Genomic DNA, 24,175 nt, shown 5'->3' on the forward strand with positions numbered 1-24,175 from the left:
TCAGTATGTGGATGGGAGATCACCAAGGAAGACTTTGCAGAAGAAGGCAATGGCAAACCACTTTTGCTTAATCACTTGCCTTGAAACCCCTAGGGGTTGCCATAAGTTGGCTGCAACTTGATGGCACAATAGGGTTGCCAAGTCTGGGTTGGAAAATACCTGGAGACTTTGGGGGTGGAGCCAGGAGAGGGCGTGGTTTGGGGAGGGGAGGGGCCTCAGCATGGTACAATGCCATAGAGTCCACCCTTCAAAGCTGCCATTTTCTCCAGGGGAGCTGATCTCTGTTGGCTGGGGATCAGTGGTAAAAGCGGGAGATCCCCAGGCCCCACCTGGAGGCTGGCAACCCTATGGCATAAGTATGTTTTTATATCAAACTGTAATCTTCCCACAAGTTCTTGGAGCATAGGGCTGGTTTTAAAGACCAAAATAATGTTGCTAATTTACACAAATCTCCTCTTTTTCAGATTGCAGGTAGGATTTTGCAAGTGTGAAGGTTACATCAAAAATACATTAACGTAGAGTAAAAATAGCCCAAACCTTTAAAAGGCTCCTGTAATTGTGTTTTCCCCCTTTTGAATGTTTCAGCCTTCAAGAAGGTAGACATTTGTGCCCAAGGCAAATAACTACTCACTGTGAACAAGGAAGCAAAAATCTTTCCACATCAGCAACAGGGTGAGCTTTGTGAAACCTTCAGCATCATATTCTACCACACCACTATGTAAACAGGAAATAAAAAGGTTCAAACTATTTATCATTAAAACTGAAGCACATCAACAGACCAGAATAAGAGCAGAAATCAAGCACTATAATCCATGCTCTCCCATGAATGCACTAGAGAATTATCATACGGCATAATTTAGCCTTTTGCCCATTAGTCTCAACTAGGCACAAATAGTGCCAAACTTTCAGCAACATGGCCAGCCTACAACTGTAATGGCACCTCTTACAAATAGTAAACAGTGTCCCAGCAACCTGAGTGCACAATCTACTCGAATACCCATTATATTCTACTCCAGCAAATACAATTCTGATAACTGCTCACATAGGAGGAGATGGATTATGTTAATTATTTTATCAGTTCTCATGTTCTATCCAAACACAGATCAATACAGTGCTTCTAGTTACTTTATCCCACTTCTCTCTCTCTTCGCCTCTCTCTCTCACACACACATAAACACACACACTGACAGTGGTCAAGAATAATATCTGACCTTTGCAAAAAACAGTATTTGGATCATTAAATAGAGCCATTTTTTAGATCTTAGATAACAACAAGACACTCTATACATAAAGAGATGGAGTGGAATGACTCCCAGTCAAAATGTCTGCAGTAGTCCAAGTTTTGCCATAGGTCTAACAATCATTTACACAATCACAAACTTCACTGTGGGGTCTAGAGGGATATCCCAACCTTAGAGTTTTTGAAACATCAGATGGCTGGATGGACAGACATTTCTGTAGTGAATGCTAGCATGATGCAGTGGGGTCTAGAGGGATATCCCAACCTTAAGAGTTTTTGAAACATTGGATGGCTGGATGGACAGACATTTAGCATGACGTAGTGATTACAATGTTAGACAAAGACTGGGGACGGACTTGTTTCAATTCCCCACTCTGCTATGAAGGGAACTTCATAGGTCTTGAGTCACACATTCTCAGTTTAACCTTCCTCATAGGGTTGCTGGAAGGATAAAATGAAAGGGGGAGCATGATGTAGGTCACCCAGAGCTCCTTGGGGGAAAAGTGAGGTTAAAAATATGATCGATTTCTTCACAAATTCCACTTCACATCTGGAAATATATCTGTACATTTTATTGCCATAACACATCTTGCTTCCAACATGTTACACTTTCCGGCAAATAAAAATACAGTTCTGGCTATCTATGTTAATACATCTTCTCAAGTTAAGACAGTACTGTGTTAATAAGAAAATGAAGAGTTTCTTGCCAGGCAAGCCAGTGTATTTAGTACAAAATCAGCGCATATCAGTAACCAAAACAATGAGTACCTGTTAAATAGATACTTCTGGATGGGGGAAATTTATTCATACACTGACTTTTCTTAACCACTGCTTGCTCACTTTTTAATGTAATTATTTTATAAAGGAATATATTATTTTGGATTACTTTGTGGGAACTAAAGGAACTGAATGAACCTGCCAGAAGTGATGCATAATAAATGTGGTGTACTCCAAGCTGAATTCCAACTAAATTTTCCTGCGGATGCCAACAGCAATACTAGCAAACAGCTTACAAAGAAGGACAAACTTAATTTCCTTCTTGCTGACTAGGGCTGCAATCCTAGGCATAGACATTTACAACAGCCCCACTGAAATCAGCAGGATATATTCTGAGTAAATATAACTTGGTTTATGTTGCAGGATAGCTACCTAGTGAATTTTTATAAATGTTAGTCATACTCCATTAAAAAGTGATGGAAGAAGACTTACGTTCCAAAGTGACTAAGAAATGCTGCAATATACTCTCTTCTTTTATGGTAACCCTGAATAATATACTGCACCTGTTAAAGAAAGAAAAGAAGAAACAAATGAATACATGATGAATAATGAGATGCTTAAAGTTCATTTTTGAATGTGACTTGGAAACCCTGTTCACACTATGGCTGCGGTCACACACCCCAAATAATCTACTTTCAATCTATTTTCAATGCACTTTCTAACTGGATTTTTACTGTGTGAACTGGCAAAATCCAATTCGAAAGTGGATTGAAAGTGGATTATTTAGTGTGTGTGATTGCAGCCTAGATTAACAATACAGGGTTGGATTCCTTCAGTCTGTTCTTATGACGTGTGTCTCTGGTGGAACGACTGGGTATAGTTTCTCTCTCCAATGGCAGAAAAGCCTCCTGCAGCATCAGAAGACCTTCTGTACTAAGGAACTTGTCAACATCAATGGAACAGATTGATAGTATCCAATAAAGTGGTTACGGTGCTCTATCTTAATACTGATTTTCTCTCTTATTCTGGAATATCCTTTTTAGACCCAAATTACCAACTAGAATCTGTAGATTAAACACACACATATACAAGTTGTAGAACATGGGTTACATCCACTGGAGTGTCTCTGCAGATGGAAAGATTTCCATCCATGGAGCACTGACTTTCTTGCCCTCTGCTGTAGCTCAAAATGTTTCATGAATGAACCCCAGAAGCAATATTTCAGGGAGATTTGGGGCTACAGCAATAGAAAATAAAGTCATGATCTGCACATGAAAATCCTTCCATCTGTGGAAACACTCTGATGGATCCAAGCCTATATCTGGTATTTGAAGCACAACAAATCCATTTTGTGTATGCTCCATTTCTGCACTAGGGATTCTGCCCCATCTGACTGTTCTCTCATATTTGAAACTTCTTACAACCCTAGCCATAGGTGTGCTTTTATGCTCGCCAAATTGAATGCCCAGCTGACTGCCGAACTGACACTTTGTTAAAATTCTATTTTCAGATCTTTTCTGTGATTGTGTACCTGGTGCATTAGACAGTGCAGATCATCTTCTGCTATTTTGTGATTAATGGACTCTTTGGATTTAGTCCAGATTAGGGGATCTACCTGAACTGAAAATATACCCAGAAAATACCTTACTGGTATTTTCAGGTAAATTTTGGCATCCCAATCTGGGTTTTCTTGGGAAAACTGGGTGGGGGGGATCACAGATAGATTTGGATATTACCGATAGATCCAAAACCAGCAGAAAGGTAGGAACAGATTGCTCCCGCCTCTCAGCTGTTTGTTGGGCTTCTACTGCAGTCCCTTTAAAGTTTAAAGGGACTGCAGAAGCCAGCCAGAGGAGCAGCTGTGCCGGGGGAGCAGACTGTTCCCGCCTGCTCAGCTTGGGGCTGGCTTCTCCTGCAGCCTGGTTTAAACCATGCTCCCAGGAGAAGCCAGTCCAGCCAACATCTGCACCCCATGGAGAACGATCTCCCAGCACGGTTTAAACCAGGCTGCAGGAGAGGCCAAGCCAGCCCCAAGATCGGGCTATCTTTTTAAAATAAAAAATAAAAAACCAACACTGGTATCTTTCTTCTTGAGTCTATTGGACCCTAAAAAAATCAGGATTTCCAAAAATCCTGGATCCAAATACCAGTATTGGGATATTCCGGAAATAGTGGACTTTCTTCTGGGTCCAATAGACCTAAACCAAAAAATACTGGATTTAAAAAAATGCACACCTCTAGTCTAGATATCAGCTCCCTGGTGAGTCCTGTGGCATATCTTTATTGTTAGCAGATCTTGATCCAGAAATAACTCAAAAAAATTGACAATATATTTGACAATAGTGACCTCCTTAAAATGCTGCTAAAATGAATACTATCTTGCTGACTTTTATGAGAAATTGTACAAGTCCACTATTATATCTTATCCTCCAGTATGTTTTAGATCTTTTATGAGATACATGTATTTTATTGATTTGGTACTTTGTCTTCTTGCTTGTTCTGTCATGTTTTATTATGTTGGTTTGTCTGTTTTGCTCTGTTTTGATGTATTGGTTTTACACTCAAGACCTTTGGTCATATGAGCTTAATAATAAAGGGAAAAAAACCAAATTCATGTATTTCTTCACAACAGATTAATATCCATCCAAGTGAATTTGCATAAGAAATCAACACATTTTTGTTATGAAAAACGCAATGATATACCTATTGCACAACACTGAGACATACTATGCCAATCTACGAGTGCTTAGGCTAGACAATGCTAATTACAATGCCAGCACAATGTCTCAAAAGATGACGCTACTGCAGTGTTAAGCTGCTACTGATATTCTGCACCATGTCACTCCTCACAAAATCTCCCATTAATCTAACAGAATAGCAACTTACTTTCTACGCCTCACACTGATTGAAAGAAAATAACTTATTCACATTGTTTGTATTGGCTGTGTTAATGTTGGATTACCTTGGTTGGCAAACAGCTGCACTAAATTACTTGAAATAACCATGATACAATCAGTGCTTAGAGCTATGTTACACCCTCTTGAAATAAAATAATTCTATTTATAAAATTGGACTTATTTCAATTTATGAAGAAATGCTTATTTTGAACGCTTTATGTGGGATCTAAAATATTACTCTGGGAATAGAAAAAGCACAGATGATAAACCATTTTAAGCAAGTTTTTTTTAAATGCAGCTTTGCATATTTGAATATTTTAAAAATGAAAGCAACTTCAACTAGTGAGCCACAACAAAAGAACTTTAAAGATTACTTCCAGTATTATTTTAGAAATAGATTTGAAAGAATATTTTATAAAAGTAATGCATATACTTCTGTGAAACAAAAACAATTTAAATTAGAATAGAGCACAAATTTGGACTATTGAGGGTTTTTAATGCTACAAAGGCTGGAATCTAGAAGGCCATCTTTTCAGCAGCTCCTTCTGGAAACTTCTTCCCTCAACTGCTCCAAAGGTTAAGGGGCCCATCTGAGTGGCATTCCATTATGTAGTATGAACTATCTCCAGAAGGTTAGACTGATAACCCTCCATCTATACATGGGACTTTTGAATTCTGGCCTCAATGCAAATATTCACTTCATAAATGTTATATCTTTATAACACTTCATAAATGTTATATCTTTATGCTCTCTTGTTACAATTCATGAATCATACAGCACTGTAATAATGACAAAAGTCAGATTTTTTTTCCACTAAAGAAAATTATTCACTTGTTTTGGATATGCTTGAATAGAAAAACCCCAGAGAAACACAATTTTTCTTCGTTTCATAGCAGAAAATGTAGAAACTACCATGTAAAACTCTAGATATAGTAGACTGATCTTGTTATACCAAAGGTTATTTTGTGCAGTAGGGGAGGGCCAAGCATCTGCTTGGCATACAAAAGGTCCCATGTTCAGTCCCCAGCATCTCCAGTTAAAAAGGACCAGGCAATATGTGATGTGAAAGAACTCTGCCCAAGACCTTGGAGAGCTGCTGCCAGTCTGAGTAGACAATACTGACCTTGATGGACTGATGGTTGGATTCAGCATAAGGCAGCTTGATGTATTCATGTTCTGGCACTGTCATGTGGTTTGATATTTTATCACCATTGTGTTTTTTTAAACAAGGAGAAAACCCTCCCGATACCAAATTCCAAAAATTGTTGTTAGTATCTTCCATCAGAATAGTTTATCTTGTTTTTCATGTGTTAGTAGCCAGTAGGAAAATAAAGTATTCTGGCTACAATCCAATAATCTACTTTAGGCACGCCCAAGGGTTTGTGTGCATTCAATGGGAATTTTACTGTTTCTGTTTTGAAAAGAAGCCCCCCCCCATATTACAAATTGGTTTTAGCAGTGCAGTCCTAAGCAAACTTACCGCCTCCTAAGCACATTGACTTCAACTGAAGTACAAGGTTGCCAATCTGCTTAGGTTTGCATTGTAAAAAAAAAAAAAAGCATTTTGCCATGCAGTATGGGAAGTGGTTAAGACGCTGAACTGCAGGCTGTGGAAGGTCAGTAGTTCAGCAGTTCAAGACCCGGGTGCCGCAAGACGGGGTGAGCTCCTGTCTCTAGTTCCAGCTCCAGCCAACCTAGCAGTTCGAAAGCAAGAAATTGCAAGTAGATAAATAGGTACCACTTCAGTGGGAAGGTAACAGCGTTCTGTGCGCCTTGGTGTTTAGTCATGCCGGCCACATGACCACGGAAACGTCTTCGGACAGCGCTGGCTCTTCGGCTTTGAAACGGAGATGAGCACTGCAACCCTAGAGTCGGATTCAACTGGCTTTCGAGCAAGGGAACCTTTGCCTTTACCTATGGGATGTTACTACTCAACACAAGCCAAAATTTGTCTCGCATCATGAAATTAATTGATCAGCTTTTTACATTTTGGTCTTCATTTTAATTACACCTTCCTGAAACTACTCAGTATGAAAAAGTAACTTACCTTATTGGTTAACAGTTGGCACACTTGGGGCACATAATCAATGAGACAGCCGCCACCTGGAAAAGCAGGGATATGCAGAGCAGAAGATCCTCCAAGAGCACTAGAAAAAATGGTAATGGATTAATTGCATAATGGCATGCTAATATTTTGTCGTATTAAAAAAATAAAATGACTTATTAAATATTAAACCTCCCAAACAAAATACAACATTGGGATTTTTGAATACATCATTATCATGTATATTTCATACTACATTATTATTATTATACCATGCATATAAAATTTAACATATACATCCATTATGTTAGTGTGTGTTATACTGTAGAGCTATAGATGCAGTGCTAGGTTTAGATGTGAGAGAGTCTGCTTCAAGGCCACGCTCGGTGATATCTTATTGACTTTTGGCAGCTAGCTATCTTTCACACCAATCTGCAGATTTGGTGAGAAGATAAAATGAGTAAGAACATATCTAACATACACCAGTCTGGTGTAGTGGTTAAGTGTGCGGACTCTAATCTGGGAGAACCGGGTTTGATTCCCCACTCCTCCACTTGCACCTGGCTGGATGACCTTGGGCAAGCCATAACTCTGGCACAGCTGTCCTTGAAAAAGAGCAGTTTCTGTCAAGAGTTCTCTTAGCCCCACCTACCTCACAGGGTGTCTGTTGTGGGGAGGGGAAGGGAAAGGAGTTTGTAAGCCGCTCTGAGACTCCAAGTGAAGGGCGGGGTATAAATCCAATCTCTTCTTCTTCTTCTTCTTCTTCTTCTCTATAATTTCTCCTTAACCCAGGGATCAATAAATTTTAAACTATTTTTACAACACAGGATTTTAGCTAAGTATGCCAATTAACTTCTGTTTTAAAACTATGAATAGTCTACTTCTAAACTTCAGTCAATCAAAATTCTTTGGGAGCTTCAAATAACCATAATGTTATAGTATTTAATGAACACCAATAGCAGGTGGCATACACAGAATAATTAATTAGATTCTGTTCTTGAAAAAACGGTAGCAGGCTAAGAAATGTTAGCTGTAGCTAGCTGGTACCCTAAAATGAACAAAACTATAATGATATTTGATGAGATAGATGAGTTTACGCTATGAGCTAGTTGTCTTCTCTACAGAACAATATGAGCAGAGCCTTAGTATAGAAGATTTTCTGTGGCTTAGTAAGTCTTCACAGTGCTCATCCATATCCTTTCATCTTTGTTATGTTTATTTTGAGATGGAGTGCTCAAGACTATGGATAGAGTTTCAGGTGTGGGTAATTGGAATAACAGTGATACAGAAACACAAGCTTGTAATGCACCTGGTTGTTTATGAGAAATAAAAACTGCATGCAGTCAACAGCTATTGCTGTAACCATTGAGGCTTCTAACTCCTTCATCTAAAATCCATGATCAGCTCATACCTGCCAGTCGCATGGGACCTAGATAATCCCATTTCAGGCTATTTTACATAGAAGGAGGTGAAGTAACAGGAGAATAGGAGAGAGCAGAGATACTTAGCCTAAATGTATTACAGCAGTGACTTTCAGTTAAGATGACAGATTAATCAGAAGCAACCCTGTGCTGCTCCTGTGTCTTTCTCACATCATGCTTTGATTTGGACCTGTTTTGTTTGGTTTTGTGGTTATTCACTCTCACTTTAGTATTTTACTTTGTTATTATTTCTTCTGGTAAATGGGTTTATATTTTCAAAACTATGAGTTGTAAAGGAAAAGAAACAAAGACCGCCACCAAATCATTGGCTACTGATGGTCAAGAAGTAATTATGGCTGAAAACAATGGTTTTCAGCTGGAAAAACAATCTGCACAGTTAAAATAGTAGTCTGAAAAGCTAAAACAACTTTCTCCCAATGATAAGACGATCAACGATTCAATTCAATTCAACAGCTTTGGGGGATCGATCGAGTCTGTCAGTGCATGAATTCAACAGATGGAGTCCAAAACAGCTGTTCTGGGAGATCGAACCATAACTCATGAAACAGTGGTCTCAGCTTCATATAATGTTTTGTCCAGCTGGACATCTCAGGTCAATTTAACCTTTGTGTCCTAGGGCTTCCAGAACAGCCAGATAAGATGGACCTGCAAAAGCTGGTGGAATTTATGGAAAAGTTTTTTTCATGAGCTTTTGCAGCTTTCATCCGATTTCCAGTGCAAATTGAATGGGTTTATCAGATTTCTCGTGTACACAAATAAGCCAGTTCCTGTCAACTTGAGAGCAAGTATAAGAGATCATCTCCTCTACCTTGCAAGACAGAAAAAGGATCTTTGCTAGGGACCTAACAAAAATAAGAACATGCTCTATCCAGACTACCCCCAAAGAAGTATCAATGCAACAGCACCAATTTACAAAAGCACAAAGTCTTGCAAGAGATATTTTTATCTGCAATATTACATTAAATATCCTGCCATCTTCTGTGTGCGTTATCAAGGCCAAATCAAAAGGTTTCAGATCCCAACCACTGTGGAATCATTTCTTACTGGTCTGCAAGATTTGTACCCTGCTGTTCCAAACCCTTAAGATTATTACAGAATAGCCCATTGCAGTCTTTTTTTGTCCAGTATTATGCTTTATCTCCCCCTCATGGATCACTGCCTTGTTGTGGCGAGGGGGCTTGCGTAGTTCTATTAAGCTGTGGGCTATGCCATGAAAGGCCACCCAAGACGGACAGGCCACAGCAGGGAACTCTGACCAAGAGTGATCCCCTGGAGAAGGTAATGGCAACCCACTCCAGTATGTTTGCCAAGAAAACCCTATGGACAGTATCAAAAGGCTAAAAAATATGACGCCGGAAGATGAGCCCCTCAGGTCGGAAGGTATCCAATATGCTACTGAGGAAGAGCAGAGGGCAAGTACAAGTAACCCCAGAAAGAGTGAAGCGGCTGGGCCAAAGCTGAAAGGACGCTCAGTTGTGGATGTGTCTGATGGTGAAAGGAAAGTCCGATGCTGCAAAGAACAATACTGCATAGGAACCTGGAATGTAAGATCTATGAATCAAGGTAAGCTTGACATGGTCAAAAATGAGATGGCAAGACTGAACATCGATATCCTAGGAATCAGTGAACTAAAGTGGACAGGAATGGGCGAATTTAACTCAGAAGACCATTATATCTACTACTGTGGCCAGGAATCTCGTAGAAAAAATGGTGTGGCCTTTATAGTCAACAAGAGAGTGCAAAAGGCAGTACTGGGATACAATCTCAAAAATGACAGAATGATTTCGGTCCGATTCCAAGGCAAACCATTCAACATCACAGTAATCCAAGTCTATGCCCCAACCACTGATGCAGAAGAGGCTGAAGTGGACCGGTTCTATGAAGACCTACAACACCTCCTAGAACTAACACCAAAAAATGATGTCCTCATCATCATAGGGGACTGGAATGCTAAAGTAGGAAGTCAAAAGGTAACCGGAATAACAGACAAGTTTGGCCTTGGAAAGCAAAATGAAGCAGGGCAAAGGTTAACAGAGTTTTGTCAAGAGAACACACTGGTCATAGCGAACACCCTTTTCCAACAACCTAAGAGGCGACTCTACACATGGACATCACCAGATGGGCAACACCGAAATCAGATTGACTATATAATTTGCAGTCAAAGATGGAGAAGCTCTATCCAGTCAGTAAAAACAAGACCTGGAGCTGACTGTGGTTCAGATCATGAGCTACTCATTGCAAAATTCAGACTTAAACTGAAGAAAATTGGGAAAACCACGAGGCCATTCAGGTTTGACCTAGATCGCATCCCTGATGAATATACAGTAGAGGTGAAGAATAGATTCAAGGGTCTGGATTTGATAGATAGAGTGCCTGAAGAACTATGGACAGAGGTTCGTGACATCGTACAGGAGGCAGCAATCACCACCATACCAAAGAAAAAGAAATGCAAGAAAGCAAAATGGCTTTCTGATGAGGCTTTACAAATAGCAGAGGAAAGAAGGAAAGCGAAAGGCAAAGGCGAAAAGGAAAGATTTACCCAACTGAACGCAGATTTCCAGAGAACAGCAAGGAGAGATAAGGAGGCCTTCCTGAATGAACAGTGCAAAGTAATAGAAGAAAACAATAGAATGGGAAGGACTAGAGATCTCTTCAAGAAAATTGGAGAAATCAAGGGAGCGTTCCATGCAAAGCTGGCCATGATAAAGGACAAAAACGGTAGGGACCTAACAGAAGCAGAAGAGATTAGGAAAAGATGGCAAGAATACACAGAAGAACTATACAAGAAAGACCTCAATGTCCTTGACAAACACGACGGTATAATCACTGACCTTGAGCCAGACATCCTGGAATGTGAAGTTAAATGGGCCTTAGAAAGCATTGCTAACAACAAAGCTAGTGGAGGTGATGGTATTCCAGCTGAGCTATTCAAAGTCTTAGAAGATGATGCTGTTAAAGTGCTGCACTCCATTTGCCAGCAAATTTGGAAAACGCAACAGTGGCCACAGGATTGGAAAAGATCAGTATACATTCCAATCCCAAAGAAGGGCAATGCCAAGGAATGTTCAAACTATCGCACAATTGCACTCATATCACACGCTAGCAAGGTCATGCTCAAGATCCTACAAGCTAGGCTTCAACAGTACGTGGATAGAGAACTACCAGAAGTACAAGCTGGGTTTCGAAGAGGTAGAGGAACGAGAGATCATATTGCCAACATTCGCTGGATTATGGAGAAAGCAAGAGAGTACCAGAAAAATATCTACTTCTGCTTCATTGACTATGCTAAAGCCTTTGACTGTGTGGATCTTGGTAAAAACCCTAAAGGCAGTGCAGAGTCCGAACGGAAGGACCCGATATTGATAGTGTGCATTGCCGACAGCGAAACACAGGAACCTTCGATGTTGTGGATGGATAGTGACATGAAAATAGGCGTCCAGGAGATCGACAGAGGCGAGCCATGCCGCTCAGGGAATCAATGGGAGGATAGATTGTAGGGTGACCATTCGGAACTTGTGACATCAAATGTACCAATTGAGATCCCAGAGATCTATAATGGCCCTGAAGCCGCCATCCCTCTTTGGTAAGAGGAAATATTTTGAATAAAAGCCTAGGGTTCGTTGCACTTCTGGGACGACCTTGATGGCACCTTTGGCTAGAAGCGCAGAAATCTCGGAATCGAGGAGAGGATCTGGAGGGGTGACAACATAACGAGGTAGGTCGGCAGGCAAAATGAACTCTATGGAGTACCCTACCCATAAGATGGTAAGCACCCAGGCATCGGTTGACATTTCTTCCCACTTTCGTAGAAAGGGGAAGAGTCGGGTCCGGACGGGAGGGGTGTAAGATGGAGGAGATGGCAGGCGATAGAAGCAATCAAACAGACTGCTTGGGCTGCTGGGGTTTTTTAGGGGCCTGTTGGCATATAGGGGGCTTTTGGTGCACCCTATTAGGATAACGGGAGTCATAGGGCCTCTTTCTCCAATGGGAGGTGGGTGCAGGAGATGGCTGATGTCTAGCATAATATGGTTTCCACGGATGGTATCAACGTCGAGGTGTCGATGCCAAGACACCAAAGTTGTGAGCCTGTTTCCAACTATAAATCGACAGCCTTTAAGGCTTCATCAGTGGTGGAGTGGAAAAGACCTTTGCCATCGAAGGGGAGATCCTCAATCCGGAATTTCACGTCAGGCTGTAAAGAGGTACCTCTTAGCCAAGCATGACGACGGAGACCGATGGAGGAGACAAGAACTTTCGAGGAGCAAGTGACAGCATGACGGACTGAATTAATTTGCTGTTTCATCGGAGGCTGGCTGAAGAGAAACTTCCCCGAGCTCTCTTGGACCTTATAGAGAGCTTCAAATCATTTGGCGACTGGGGGAATGGAAGCAGGATGAACCCATGTCTCTTTGAGGGTGGAGAGGTGTGTGACTACTTTTTGCATTCAGAGCATGTGCCCTAACCATTTGGCCATCACAGCCTATAATTACTTAGAAGGATTCTAGAGATCACAAACGTTTAAACTGAGGAGAGGTTCCCCCCCCCCCTTTTGATGGGGAACAGATTCTCTCTTAGCCAAGAAAAATGGATGTTGGAAAAATAAGTCAATGTCAACTGGTTTACAAGGCAAGAGAGAAGAAATGACAACAATGGGGTTTTTTATGACTATGATTTTAAGGTAGTTATTCACATTTTGAGCTCTTCTGGGAGATGACACCTCCTGGCTGGAATAGAGCAGCACTTATGCTACATTAGAATTAGTGGTTCTCTCCAACGCAGCTCCCAGAAATTAGCATTGCTCTTTTCTGTCCCTTCCCTCCTCCTTTTTTTGTTGCCCCCTCAGGCTCATTCTCTCTTTTCTCAACTTTCTTATTTGAGGGCCCCCTTGCAAGTTGATTACCTCTTTGTGCCTTAAGATCCTGCTTCTTTGTCACCTTCTCCTCTATACAATCCTTACTGCCATGGTTCCCTGAAAGATCACCCAGTTAATGGCAGTTGCCTTCCTGCTCTTTGCCATCATATTGCCAGAAGTGTCACAATAATGACATCTCTACATGCATTATAATAGAGATGCCTACAATATATGTTTTCAAAATCAGGAAACTGCTAGGCAATAGATGTAACAAAAAGAAAAATACATGTATGTGTCTGTGTAGAAGGAGAGGAGATTAGATTTATATTTTTTATGTGTTTTAAGTGTTTTACTGTTTTATATTGGCACATGGTGCCCTTTTTGTGAGCTGCCCTGAGCTCATTCGCGGGGAGGGCGGGGTAGAAATATAATAAATAAATCAAAATTAAAAATACCCCACCCTTCACTACCTGAAGGAATTTCAGAGTGGCTTCCAATCTCCTTTCCCTTCCCCTCCCCACAACAGACACTCTGTGAGGTAGGTGGGGCTGAGAGAGCTCTTTCGAGAACTGCTCCTGAGAGAACAGCTCTGAAAGAACTTGTGACTGACCCAAGGTCACCCAGCAGCTGCATGTGGAGGAGTGGGGAATCAAACCCAGTTCTCCCAGATTAGAATCCGTGCTCCTAACCACTACACCAAACTGTAGACATAGGAAGGGGAAACAATCCTTTAGTTAGAAATATTCCAAATACTAGTAATATATTTACCCCAGCACTTTGTCAAGGTTTATCCCAGTCATGGTGTAATCTGAAAACTATCAACTTAATCATTATGATGTTGCACATGACTGAAATATTCAACTCAATAGTAAATATTTAACCAACCATCTTTAAAGGCTGTCAATATTCTTGAACTATGTTAGGCTATGTTTCATGATCTCATCATTCTGAAAAAACCAACCAACCAACCAAAACACAACAGTTGTTTCAAAAACTAATTGGGAAAGAATATTTCTTGTTTACTGTAAAGTATAAGCAGTAGTAGAGTGCAAAAATAAAATAAAATAGTGTTTTCCCCAATTCAGGTCTACTGGACCTGAAAAATATAGGTATTCCCAAATACCAATATTGGTTTTGTATTGGGATTTGGGTAAACATTCCGGCAACCTGAATTTATTCCGCTCCATTATACCCTATGGGGACTGTTCCCATGGGGTATAATGGAGAACAGATTTAAAGTTTAAATGCTTGCTGACTTCACTAGCCAAGTTGTGCTACTGTGGCGGCATAACACTGCGAGTGAACTCAGCAAGCATATAAACTTTAAATGCTTGCTGAGTTCAGTTGCAGAGTTGGCAAGTGAACTCAGAGGGCATTTAAAGAGACCACGGTCTCATTAAATGTCTTCTAGCTACGCCCAAATAAAAGCCAAATAAAATAGTAGCAATAACTAAATCACTATTATCAACACAATAAAATAAGTTCATATAAGGAAAAAGAAAAAAGTGAAAAAAGGAGTTGCTTTTGGTGGTGGAAAGTGCTGTCAAGTAGCCGACTTATGGTAACCCTTTAGGGTTTCAAGGCAAGAGATGTACAAAGGTGGTTTGCCGTTGCCTACCTCTGCATAGTGACTCTGGACTTCCTTGGTGGTCTCCCTTCCAAATACTAACTAGGGCTGACCCCTGCTTAGCTTTTGAGATCCAGATCAGCGTGAGCTGCTTCTAGTGTGCACATTTCAGGACCTCCTGCATTGCTGATTCCAAATGGAAACTATTGCCAGATGTCTAGTAAAGTAAATAACAAATTGTATTCTTATTTTGCAGGCCCATCAAAGGACAACTGTAGTCTGAAGTTTATTATTTAGTTGGAGGCAAAAGATCAAGGGAAATACAGTCCTTTGATTTCCATTATCTCACCAAGGTCAAGACTAAAGTGCCCAAGGTATGCTTTCCTCAGAATGAACCATCTTGGTAAATATTCCTAAAATGACCTCAGTGATACATGGAAATGTTCTCTAAAGGATGTTATTAATTCTCTGGGTGGGTTATAACATCATATACATGACCACATTTCTCTGCTTTTTGACTGTTCTACAGTGTCATTCATTTTTTCCCTTAATGTTGGAAAACAAATACAAGCTATTTTGCTTCTCCAAGAAAAAGGTACTTCATGCAAATTGCTTTTCAATGTTTTATTTGCTGACTGCTCAAGATACATTCATATTTGTGGTTATTTTTTCCAGTATTCATTGTACACTTCGAATCTTGACAAATAAAAGGGCAAGTCCCTAGGAGGCATGAGATCAAAAAAGGTCTGTACGTCACAGTTACCACTTCAATTCATTTCATGAAACTGATTTCACAGAGCAAAGAAAAAACAAAAATATGATGATGGAAGGTTTTTTTTGTATACACATTGTTTAGTTGCAAAATTGCAAACAGAAAGAACCTAGTGACTCCATAACTACCCCCAAAACATGCTAAAATGCTTTTAAGATTGATTATCCTTGGAGTTTTTTACATTTACAGACATGCTGTCACTAGAAATGTGCTAGAGAGGATGCTAAAGATGTGCTGTAATCACTGCCATGGACGATCAAGGCCCTTAGGATGGCAGAAAGGTTGAAGGGCAACAAATGTTGAAAGTGGGAATCTCCCACAACAAACCTAAGATATTTGCAATTCTGTGGAGAGATGTAGATATGGAAGACGGTGTTCCTGAGATTAGTAGAAATAATCCACACCCATAGTCTAAGAGGGCAAAAACGGATGCTAGTGTTACCATCTGGACCTTCTTAGTGCCTTTCTTCCTCTAAAGGCAAAATTGAGGCTTGAGAGGTAGCATCCACAAAGCCCAGTACTAGATCTTGGTCCAAAGGTAATCAGTGCTATACATGCAGACCCAAGGAGGTAGACATACAGATTAGAGTATGGTAATAGTTACTTCTTTTTGTCATAACTTTACAAACTTCTGAAGACCTTTTAGCCTAGAAACTGTATTATTAATTTAAATTTGCCTGTTGAACAAGCAGATGGGACACCCATAGGCAAACATATACAAAATAAATGAATGACTACATGATTTTACTCATGCAAAATATCCTCGTCCTTTCTTCTTCTCCCTTCAACAGTAATAAGTTTAGAGACTGTTCAGTCATTTCAAAATCAGAGGAAGCCCTTTTGAAGAAATGTGGACCTTTTAAGTACAACCCAGTGCAGAGTTCCTCCAGTCTAAGTGCACTGATTTCAATGGGCTTAGACTGCAGTAACTCTGCTTAGCATTGCAGTTTATTTGATTTTTAAAAAATTATACCCCACTTTTCAAGAGTGTTCTCAACATGGCTGACAACCAAAAAATGAAAAGCTCAGCAAATGCTAAAGTACAAAATACAACAAAATCAACAGAACAACCAGCAGATAAGATCAGAATAAGTGAAATAAAACATGATGTTTAAAATTATCATTCCCACAATGTATCTTTACCAGCACAGTGGAGCGTAGCCCCTCCTAACCAGTAACTCCGGCGCTATTTTTAAGTATTATTTCTTAAGTGCCTGCAGTAACTAGGTGGTGTACATAAAACAAAATAAAAAACACAGGCCCTGCCCTTAGGCTTAGAGTCAAAGACCTGATGCAGGCAGTAACACAGACCTAGCTTACCCACAGAATGCAGATGAGACATCTCAATCCACTCATGTGAGCAGTGTAACCAAAGGAGAAATTTCCAGAGAAGGCTTCTTTTCTGTGATTATGCAAGAGTAGTTGTTGTGCAGGTAAACTCACTCGAATAATATTTGTACCGGCTCTAAAAGATCAGGCATATAAAGGAAGGGGAACTGAAAAAAATGGTAGAGGAGAGATTCCAGAATACGAGAGTGGAGGCATTTAAACAGGCATTTAAATCATCAGTGGTAGGAACCAGGTGTTTATTTATTTACTTCAATAATCCCTTCCTATCTCCTCAGTGGAGACTCAAAGTGGCTTACATCCAAGCTTCCAGATGAGTTCATCTTGGTTCTGAACCACTGCTTTGAGGCTATGGTCAGGTGGCTAAGGCAGAAGAAATTGAAGCTGAATCCAGACAAGGCAGAGGTAATGCTGGTTGGGAAGGCTGATATTCTAGAGGGACTGAATCCAATTGTCCTAGATGGACTGACGTTGACTTTTTCAGAGCAGATTAAGAGCTTGATCATGGACCCTGCCTTGCAGTTTGAAATGCAGGCTGGCATGCTGGCCAGGAGCGCCTTCTATCAGCTGCATCTGATTTGCCAGTTCTCTCATTATCTAGACTCAGCTTATCTGTTCACGCTGATCCATGCTTCTGTAACCTCACAGTTGATTACTGCAACACTCTCTATGTGGGGCTGCCCTTGTTTGAGGAACCCCTGGTTTCATGAGAAGGCAGAAGTGGCCCAAAGCAAGATGCAGCCATATTCTTAGAGGTACCAGTTGTACCAGGGAGACTGAAGGAAATCATCAGAGGCCTAGATTGCACAAGACTCAGGGTCCTCACCCAACTTTACCTTACTCTCCAGTTTAGTTAATAACAAAATACTAGCTTTCCTTTTCATAATATCAGCAAAAGGATTTTCACACAGATCAGATAATTCTACATACCTTGAAGGGAGAGGTCTTTGACACAGAGCACCATTTTAGTTTTGTTCTATGTAGGGAATTAATATTGAATTATGTGTGTGTGTGACTAGAGTTGGGTATAAAAAGAAAATCCACACAGGTTTATACTTCTATGCATAAACATGTCTGGACTATCCAGTATCGACTTCACTTCACAGCCTGCCAACTCTGGGTAGGGAAATTCTTAAAAATTTGGGCCTTGAGCCTGAGGGACGCGGAGTTTGCTGTGAGGGAGCTCAGCAGGGATGTGATGCCATAGAGTTTACTCCCTGAAGCTGCCATTTTCTCCAGAGGAATTGATCACTGTAGTTTGGATATAAGTTTTAATTCTGGGAGATCTCCAGATCTCACCTGTAGGTTGGTAACCCTAAATGTCAGTGTAATGAACAATGGGCCTGGAGGTAACATTTTGTTATGCTTTGGCTTCTGTGGCCCTGCTAGGCCTCAGAGTGGGGTTTTTAATTAGATTAACAGAGAATATTTTTTCCCTGTGAGGGAGAAAGGATTACCCCTCTCCTTCCTACCTAGAGATATAGGGGAGTCAGGATGCAGAACTGGCCCTTGCTGTTTTGGAGGTAAGTGGCAACCAATTCTGAAGCAAGGGTAGGGCTCTGAGAGAAACAGATTAAAACCTCCCCTCCCTAGGGTCCTGTGTGCACTTTCTGGGATTGGTAAAGAGGACTGCCCCCCATGCCAGAAAGGCATGGGCTAAACCAGCTTACTTTAGACAAGGACAGTTAAATTATGATGCATTAAGGCCACCAAATGAGAAGGGAGCACTCACTGGAGAAGACCCTGATGCTGGGAAAGATTGAAGGTCAAAGAAGACGGGGACGGCAAAGGATAAGATGGTTAGACAGTGTCATCGATGCAACGAACATGAAATTGAGCCAACTTCAGAGGACGGCGGAAGACAGGAGGGCCTGGCGGGAGATGATCCATGGGGTCGCGAAGAGTCGGACTCGACTGTGCGACTGAACAACAAACAAGGAACTTGTATTTCTTTTGCTTTTTTGGTAACTGTGCCTATTTAGAGTAGCTGTTTATTTGTACTTTTTGACATTCTCTATTTTAAATAATCTATTAATAAAAGTTTTTCAAACCTTATTGGAGATTTTCTATAAGCCTCAGGCATGATGGCTGAGTCAGGTCACTTCCCCTAGTAATAAAAAGGGGCTCTGTCAAAGGACTCCAGGTTGCTGGCAGTGGAAACCCCACTTGCCCAGTGGTTAAGCAGAGTAGGAGGGAAGGAAGCAGAAAAGGAGGGGGTCAAGGCAGTCAGTAGCCCAGAGAAGGGATTCTCTGGCTGACTGCTCCCACTTCCTTCCATACATTAAAAAACAAAGTATTAGAATGCTGATACTTTGAACGTTCATGAACACTCATGAACCAAACGGTGCAATCTTTGCCCATCCTTGCCATTTTAATCAAAGCTCAGTCCATGCATAGGAAACAGTTCAGCTATTTAATGTAAGAAGTTTGACTATTAAATTGCCTAGTGTTAAAATAACCCAATACAATTTATTACCAATGCATAGCATATTACCAATATTACCTACAAATATATCTTGCATGAGAACACACTATTCAAATTCTCTAAATGTGCACTTTGTCCTGCCTTATTTTGAAAATGTAGCCGTTTTCAATCATAATCAATATTAAAAGATATTTGTCATTCATGGCATTTAAACTCAAACAGCAATCTGACAACAAAATACATCCTTCTTCCATTCTTCCCTTTTCATCACCATTTATAAACAGGTAGGTATCATGGGCTTTTGATCTCCACATGTGTTTTCTTACTTTTTGCCTTCCTTTTATTACTAAATAGTACCTTTTATCTTTTTTCAGATTTATCACTTTTTATACATTACTCTGTCACAAGAGACATAGGGAACCACATCAAAAAAGGAGAAAAGAATGCAACCACAAAAGCCATCTTTAGACAGTTCCAAGTTTGCTGTGAGTGTACCATTTTCAGACTTATATGCTAACATCATCTCCCCTATAATATTATTAACAATGCAGTCATTCTGCTTTAATCTATAACAGTAAAAAAGGGGGAAAGTGCTGATTCTGTTAATAGTGCAAGTCAAGAAGTCTCAGTTTTTGCCACAAAAAGCTTTCAAAAACCAAATAAAACATGAGGTTCAAGTAATCCATACCTAAAATAATCTACAACTTCTGAACAGTATCCCCACCATCACATTATCTCTGAAAGGAAAAGAGAGTTTTGGTTCTGAGAGAACAGACTGCTGACACTAGAGGTGGAGTAATTTATGCCTCTCCAGGTATGTACTTGTTTATCTTTAAGAAGGTAAGGTAAAAAGGTAAGGATATCCTTACCTGAACTAGAAGCCCTGGTATAAGTTTATGATTACAAGTAGGAATAAGGCCCATTGTGGAAATAAATAAATATAATGGGTTCTAGAAAGAGGCTCTGGGTGGGTGCCGGGGCCTTGGACACTCAGCGTCAATTTGCTGTGGTGACCTCAGCAAGATATAAAGACACAGAGCTTACTGTTTTCTCCAGGGGAACTGATCTCTGCCATCTGGAGATTGGCAACAATGGCTCCCCAGGAGGAAACGGCTGGTTTGAAGGGTGGAGTCTGGCATTGTACCTGTCTGAGGACCCACCCACCTCAAACCCCACCCTCTCCAAGCTCCACCCCTAAAATCTCCAGGAATTCCCCAACCTGGAGGTGGCAACCCTATCACCTTTCCAGCCAACCATTGGTGTACCTTTATTTGCCCTTCTGACTTCAGCTTTCCATCTCCCCCACACACCTGGAGCCTCTACCTAGGAAAAGTACAGTCTTTCTCCACAGTGGTGACCAAAGCAGCTCACATCATTCTTATCTCCCCCTTCTGATCTGCACAACAGCCGAGTGAGGTAGGTTAGGTTGAAAGTCTGTGAGTGGTTGAAATCACCCACACGGCTTCAACAGGAAGAATCTGGGTCTGGTAGACCCTGCTCTGAAGCATTAACTGCTATGTCACACTGGCTGTCATGGGGGACCACCTCAGCAGGGTATAATGACAAAGAGTCCACCATTTTCTCCAAGGGAACTGATCTCTGCCATCTGGAGAGCAGCTGTTATTCTGAGTGATCTCCAGCCCTTACCTGGTGATTGGCAACAATAGTTCCCAGGAGGGTTCCCCAGGCTGGTTTGGAGGGTGGAGTCTATGGCACTGTACCTGTCTGAGGTCCCACCCCTCCTCAAACTCTCCAGGTTCCACCCCTGAAATCTCCAGGAATTTCCCAATCTGGAGTTGGCAACCCTATCCTTCCCAGCCAACCATCAACCTACCTTTATCTGCCCCTCTGACTTCAGCTTTCCATCTCCACACCACCACCTGCAGCCCCTACCTAGGAAAAGTAATCTTTCTCCGCAGTAGGGAGCCAAGCAGGAGGGAAGCGACCTCAGCAGGGTATAATGACACAGAGTCCACCATGCAAAGCAGCCATTTTCTCCAGGGATACTGAGCTCTGCCATCCAGAGAGCAGTTGTAATTCTGAGTGATCTTCAGCCCTTACCTGGAGAATGGCAGCAACGGTACTCCAGGAGAAAATAACTGCTTTGGAGGATGGACTCTATTCAGCTGAGGCCTCTCCCCTCCCCAAACCCTGGCTTCTGTAGACTCCACCACAAAATCTCCAGGAATTTCCCAACCTGGAGTTGGAAACCCTAGTCAGGACTGGCCCCAATGAGTTCCCCACAAAGGCCTGGAAAGGGCGTCTTGGCTTTGCCCTTTTACTGACAGAACCAAGCATGGTTGCCTAGCAACAGCCACTGAGGGAAAGGTTAGTCCCACAAGGGCCAAGCAGGAGAAGTGTCTTCGTCAGGAGAGATAGCCCTTTTGGCCGTTTATTCTTGACAGGGAACAGTGGATGAGGCAGCAGTGGGTGGGGAAGAGGAGTGGACCCAGCACCCAGCCAATGGCATGGAAGTACTCTTGATTGGCGGTTGATGGGCCAATGGCTGATGGAGCACACAGGACAGCCAATGGGAGAGCTGGAAAGTGCCAATGCGTTAGGGCAATTATATATATCAGATTATGGAGCACCGTATCACAGTTAATAGATAAATGGTGTCCCTGCTTCTTGGAGCTATATATTTTTTAAAAAATTATATCCTGTCTTTCTGTCCTTCCAAGGGCCGCCAGGGCAGCTAACAAATTAAAACACACAATAAAATCACCTTTAATCCCCCCAACTATTATTAAAGCTGGAGATAAATATATATATAAACAAAAACAACTATTAAAATCATTGGGCAGAAAAGAACAGTGAGGAACAACAAACAAAACAAAAAAGTCTTCAGATACTAGTGGAAGATGGCAACAGGAGATAGATGCATCTCTCTGGAGGAGAGAGTTCCAGGGTTCTGGTGCCACAACTGAGAAGGCCCTCTCGCAAGTTGCCATCTGCCTGATCTCAGAAGGTGGGAGCACCTGAAGCAGGGCCTGTGAAGATGATCTTTTAAAGGTATTCTATTAGGACCAGAATTCACTTATATGCAGAGGAATCTCTTACCAGTAAACACGCTCTTATGTTGTAACTTCCAAGCTGCACTGAAGTTCTCCCCACAGAAACTCACAACAGTGTTGCTGTATCTCACTGTTGATCATATAATTCTTTGGTTTTATTATTCCGGTCTGCACTTCAGTGTCTTAACCACTGAGCCACCGCAGCCCCAGATCATTCTTATACTGCCTTCAAATATCTGTTGTGAAATACTGGACATCCATCAGGCTAAGTATACTGCAGATTCCTAGACTTTGCCCTATTTGTGGTATCTTACACTATTTGTCAAAGTTTAACACAAAACAAAAAAGAAACAAAATGGTGAACAGGGAAATGAAATATTTAATAGTTATACAACCATTTGTATAGGGGTTGTATATCTGTATGGAGCAGTATAACTATTAAATATTCAATTTCTTGCTGCACCATTTCTTTTTCTTCATTTTGCCTTGGTGCGCCCCCCCCCCCCCCCCCAAGTTTAATGCAAGGCAGTCATTTTCAGTAAAGAGAAGCTGGGACAAACACTTATCCTTCTCCTATATAGTTAAGCTTGATATCATCCTACATAGTCAACCTTAATATCTACTCAGGGTTCTCCAAAAAATATAAGATTTTTCCGGGGGGGGGGGGACATCAGCTTTAAGACTGTTGAGTGTGCTTGTGTATTATATGCTTTTTAAGTAGTGAAGTTCTAGCAAATATCCACTATCTAGATAGTAAGGTTTACAAATCTCAAAAAGTTGGTTTACACTGTTTATCACTTTCAAGGCTGTTTCTGCAGCAAACATGAAAGAGCCAATTCTTTTCTTCTAACCAGATCTATCTTGTATACTGCAGTGTCACAAAAAGGAATACAGGATAGAACAGAGACTTCAATAGAGTTGAGAGGCCAGAATGGCTCTCTGAGCTACTTTGGAGGGAAAATAGGGTCTTTATATAAATCTAGTTCCTGCTAGCTGAACCAAACTAGATTTAATATGAGAGACTGGTAGTTTTTTTAAAAGGCTAAAAGCCACTGTAGGGTCACAAATTCAGATTTGGGCAGTAGTGATGGCAGGGGAGTGCTAACTGTCAGGGCCGGCTCATTCACTAGGTGAACTAGGCGCTCGCCTAGGGTGCGCCGGCCCTTAGGGGCGCCAAACTGGCACCTGCCCCCGCACCAGAAGCCCCCCTCCGCCAAAAGCTTTGCAACTTTCTTGACCAGGTGGGTGACTGCTGCGTGCCGCCAGGTCTTTCAGTGTGCTCAGAAGCGCAGCCATCCTCCTCTTGGAGGAGCAGGAGCCGAGGAGCTCTCGGAGGAGGGGAATTGGGGGAGAGAGTGTTAGTTTCGTTTGCTTCTCAAAGCCGCGACATTTCCCTTCCTGCAAATTGATTTTCTGTTGGCGCAGAATAGACAGCCTGGTCATCAACAGTTGCTAGAAAAAGGTGGAAAGCAGAGCTTGTGGGGAGACGCCGCCTTTGGCCGGCATTTGCAGGTGCTTTGGAGGGAGGAAGAGAGACTCTTCCTGCTGCTCTTCAGGGGACTGGCGGGGGGCATCCCTGGGACCGGGGAGAGGCTTCCCTGCAGTGCTGGGGGGAGAGGTCGGGGGTCTCCAGCGAATAGGGGTGAAAGGAGACTTGGAAAGCTTCCCCCAAGGAGAAGAAAATCGCTCACGGAACCGTGGAAGGAAGCGGAGGGGTGCAGCAGAGACGGCTGACCGAAGGGAGTTACCACATCCATCTGCCCCCCTTTCCCAAACCACAGCAAGTTTCTCATCTTCCCCCCACCTCTTACTACTTGCGGGTGGTGGTGGCAGAAACCCCCCGATTTCCCCTAGGAA

General features: G+C 41.7%; 1 protein-coding gene across 1 annotated transcript in view; it reads right to left on the reverse strand.

Annotated features, from left to right (window-relative positions):
• Window positions 1-623: 623 nt before the first annotated feature.
• BRE (brain and reproductive organ-expressed (TNFRSF1A modulator)) overlaps window positions 624-24,175 on the reverse strand; it is a 162,562-nt gene continuing 139,010 nt past the window's right edge. The window contains exons 7-9 of the mRNA XM_015410137.1: window positions 6,903-7,002; window positions 2,450-2,520; window positions 624-714 (exon numbers count right to left, since the gene is read on the reverse strand). Of these exons, the coding sequence (XP_015265623.1) occupies window positions 624-714; window positions 2,450-2,520; window positions 6,903-7,002 (262 nt within the window). The remainder of the gene's footprint in view (window positions 715-2,449; window positions 2,521-6,902; window positions 7,003-24,175) is intronic.

The sequence above is a fragment of the Gekko japonicus genome, unplaced genomic scaffold, assembly GCF_001447785.1.
Source record: "Gekko japonicus isolate JY-2015 unplaced genomic scaffold, Gekko_japonicus_V1.1 scaffold566, whole genome shotgun sequence".
In the NCBI taxonomy this organism is placed as follows: domain Eukaryota; kingdom Metazoa; phylum Chordata; class Lepidosauria; order Squamata; family Gekkonidae; genus Gekko; species Gekko japonicus.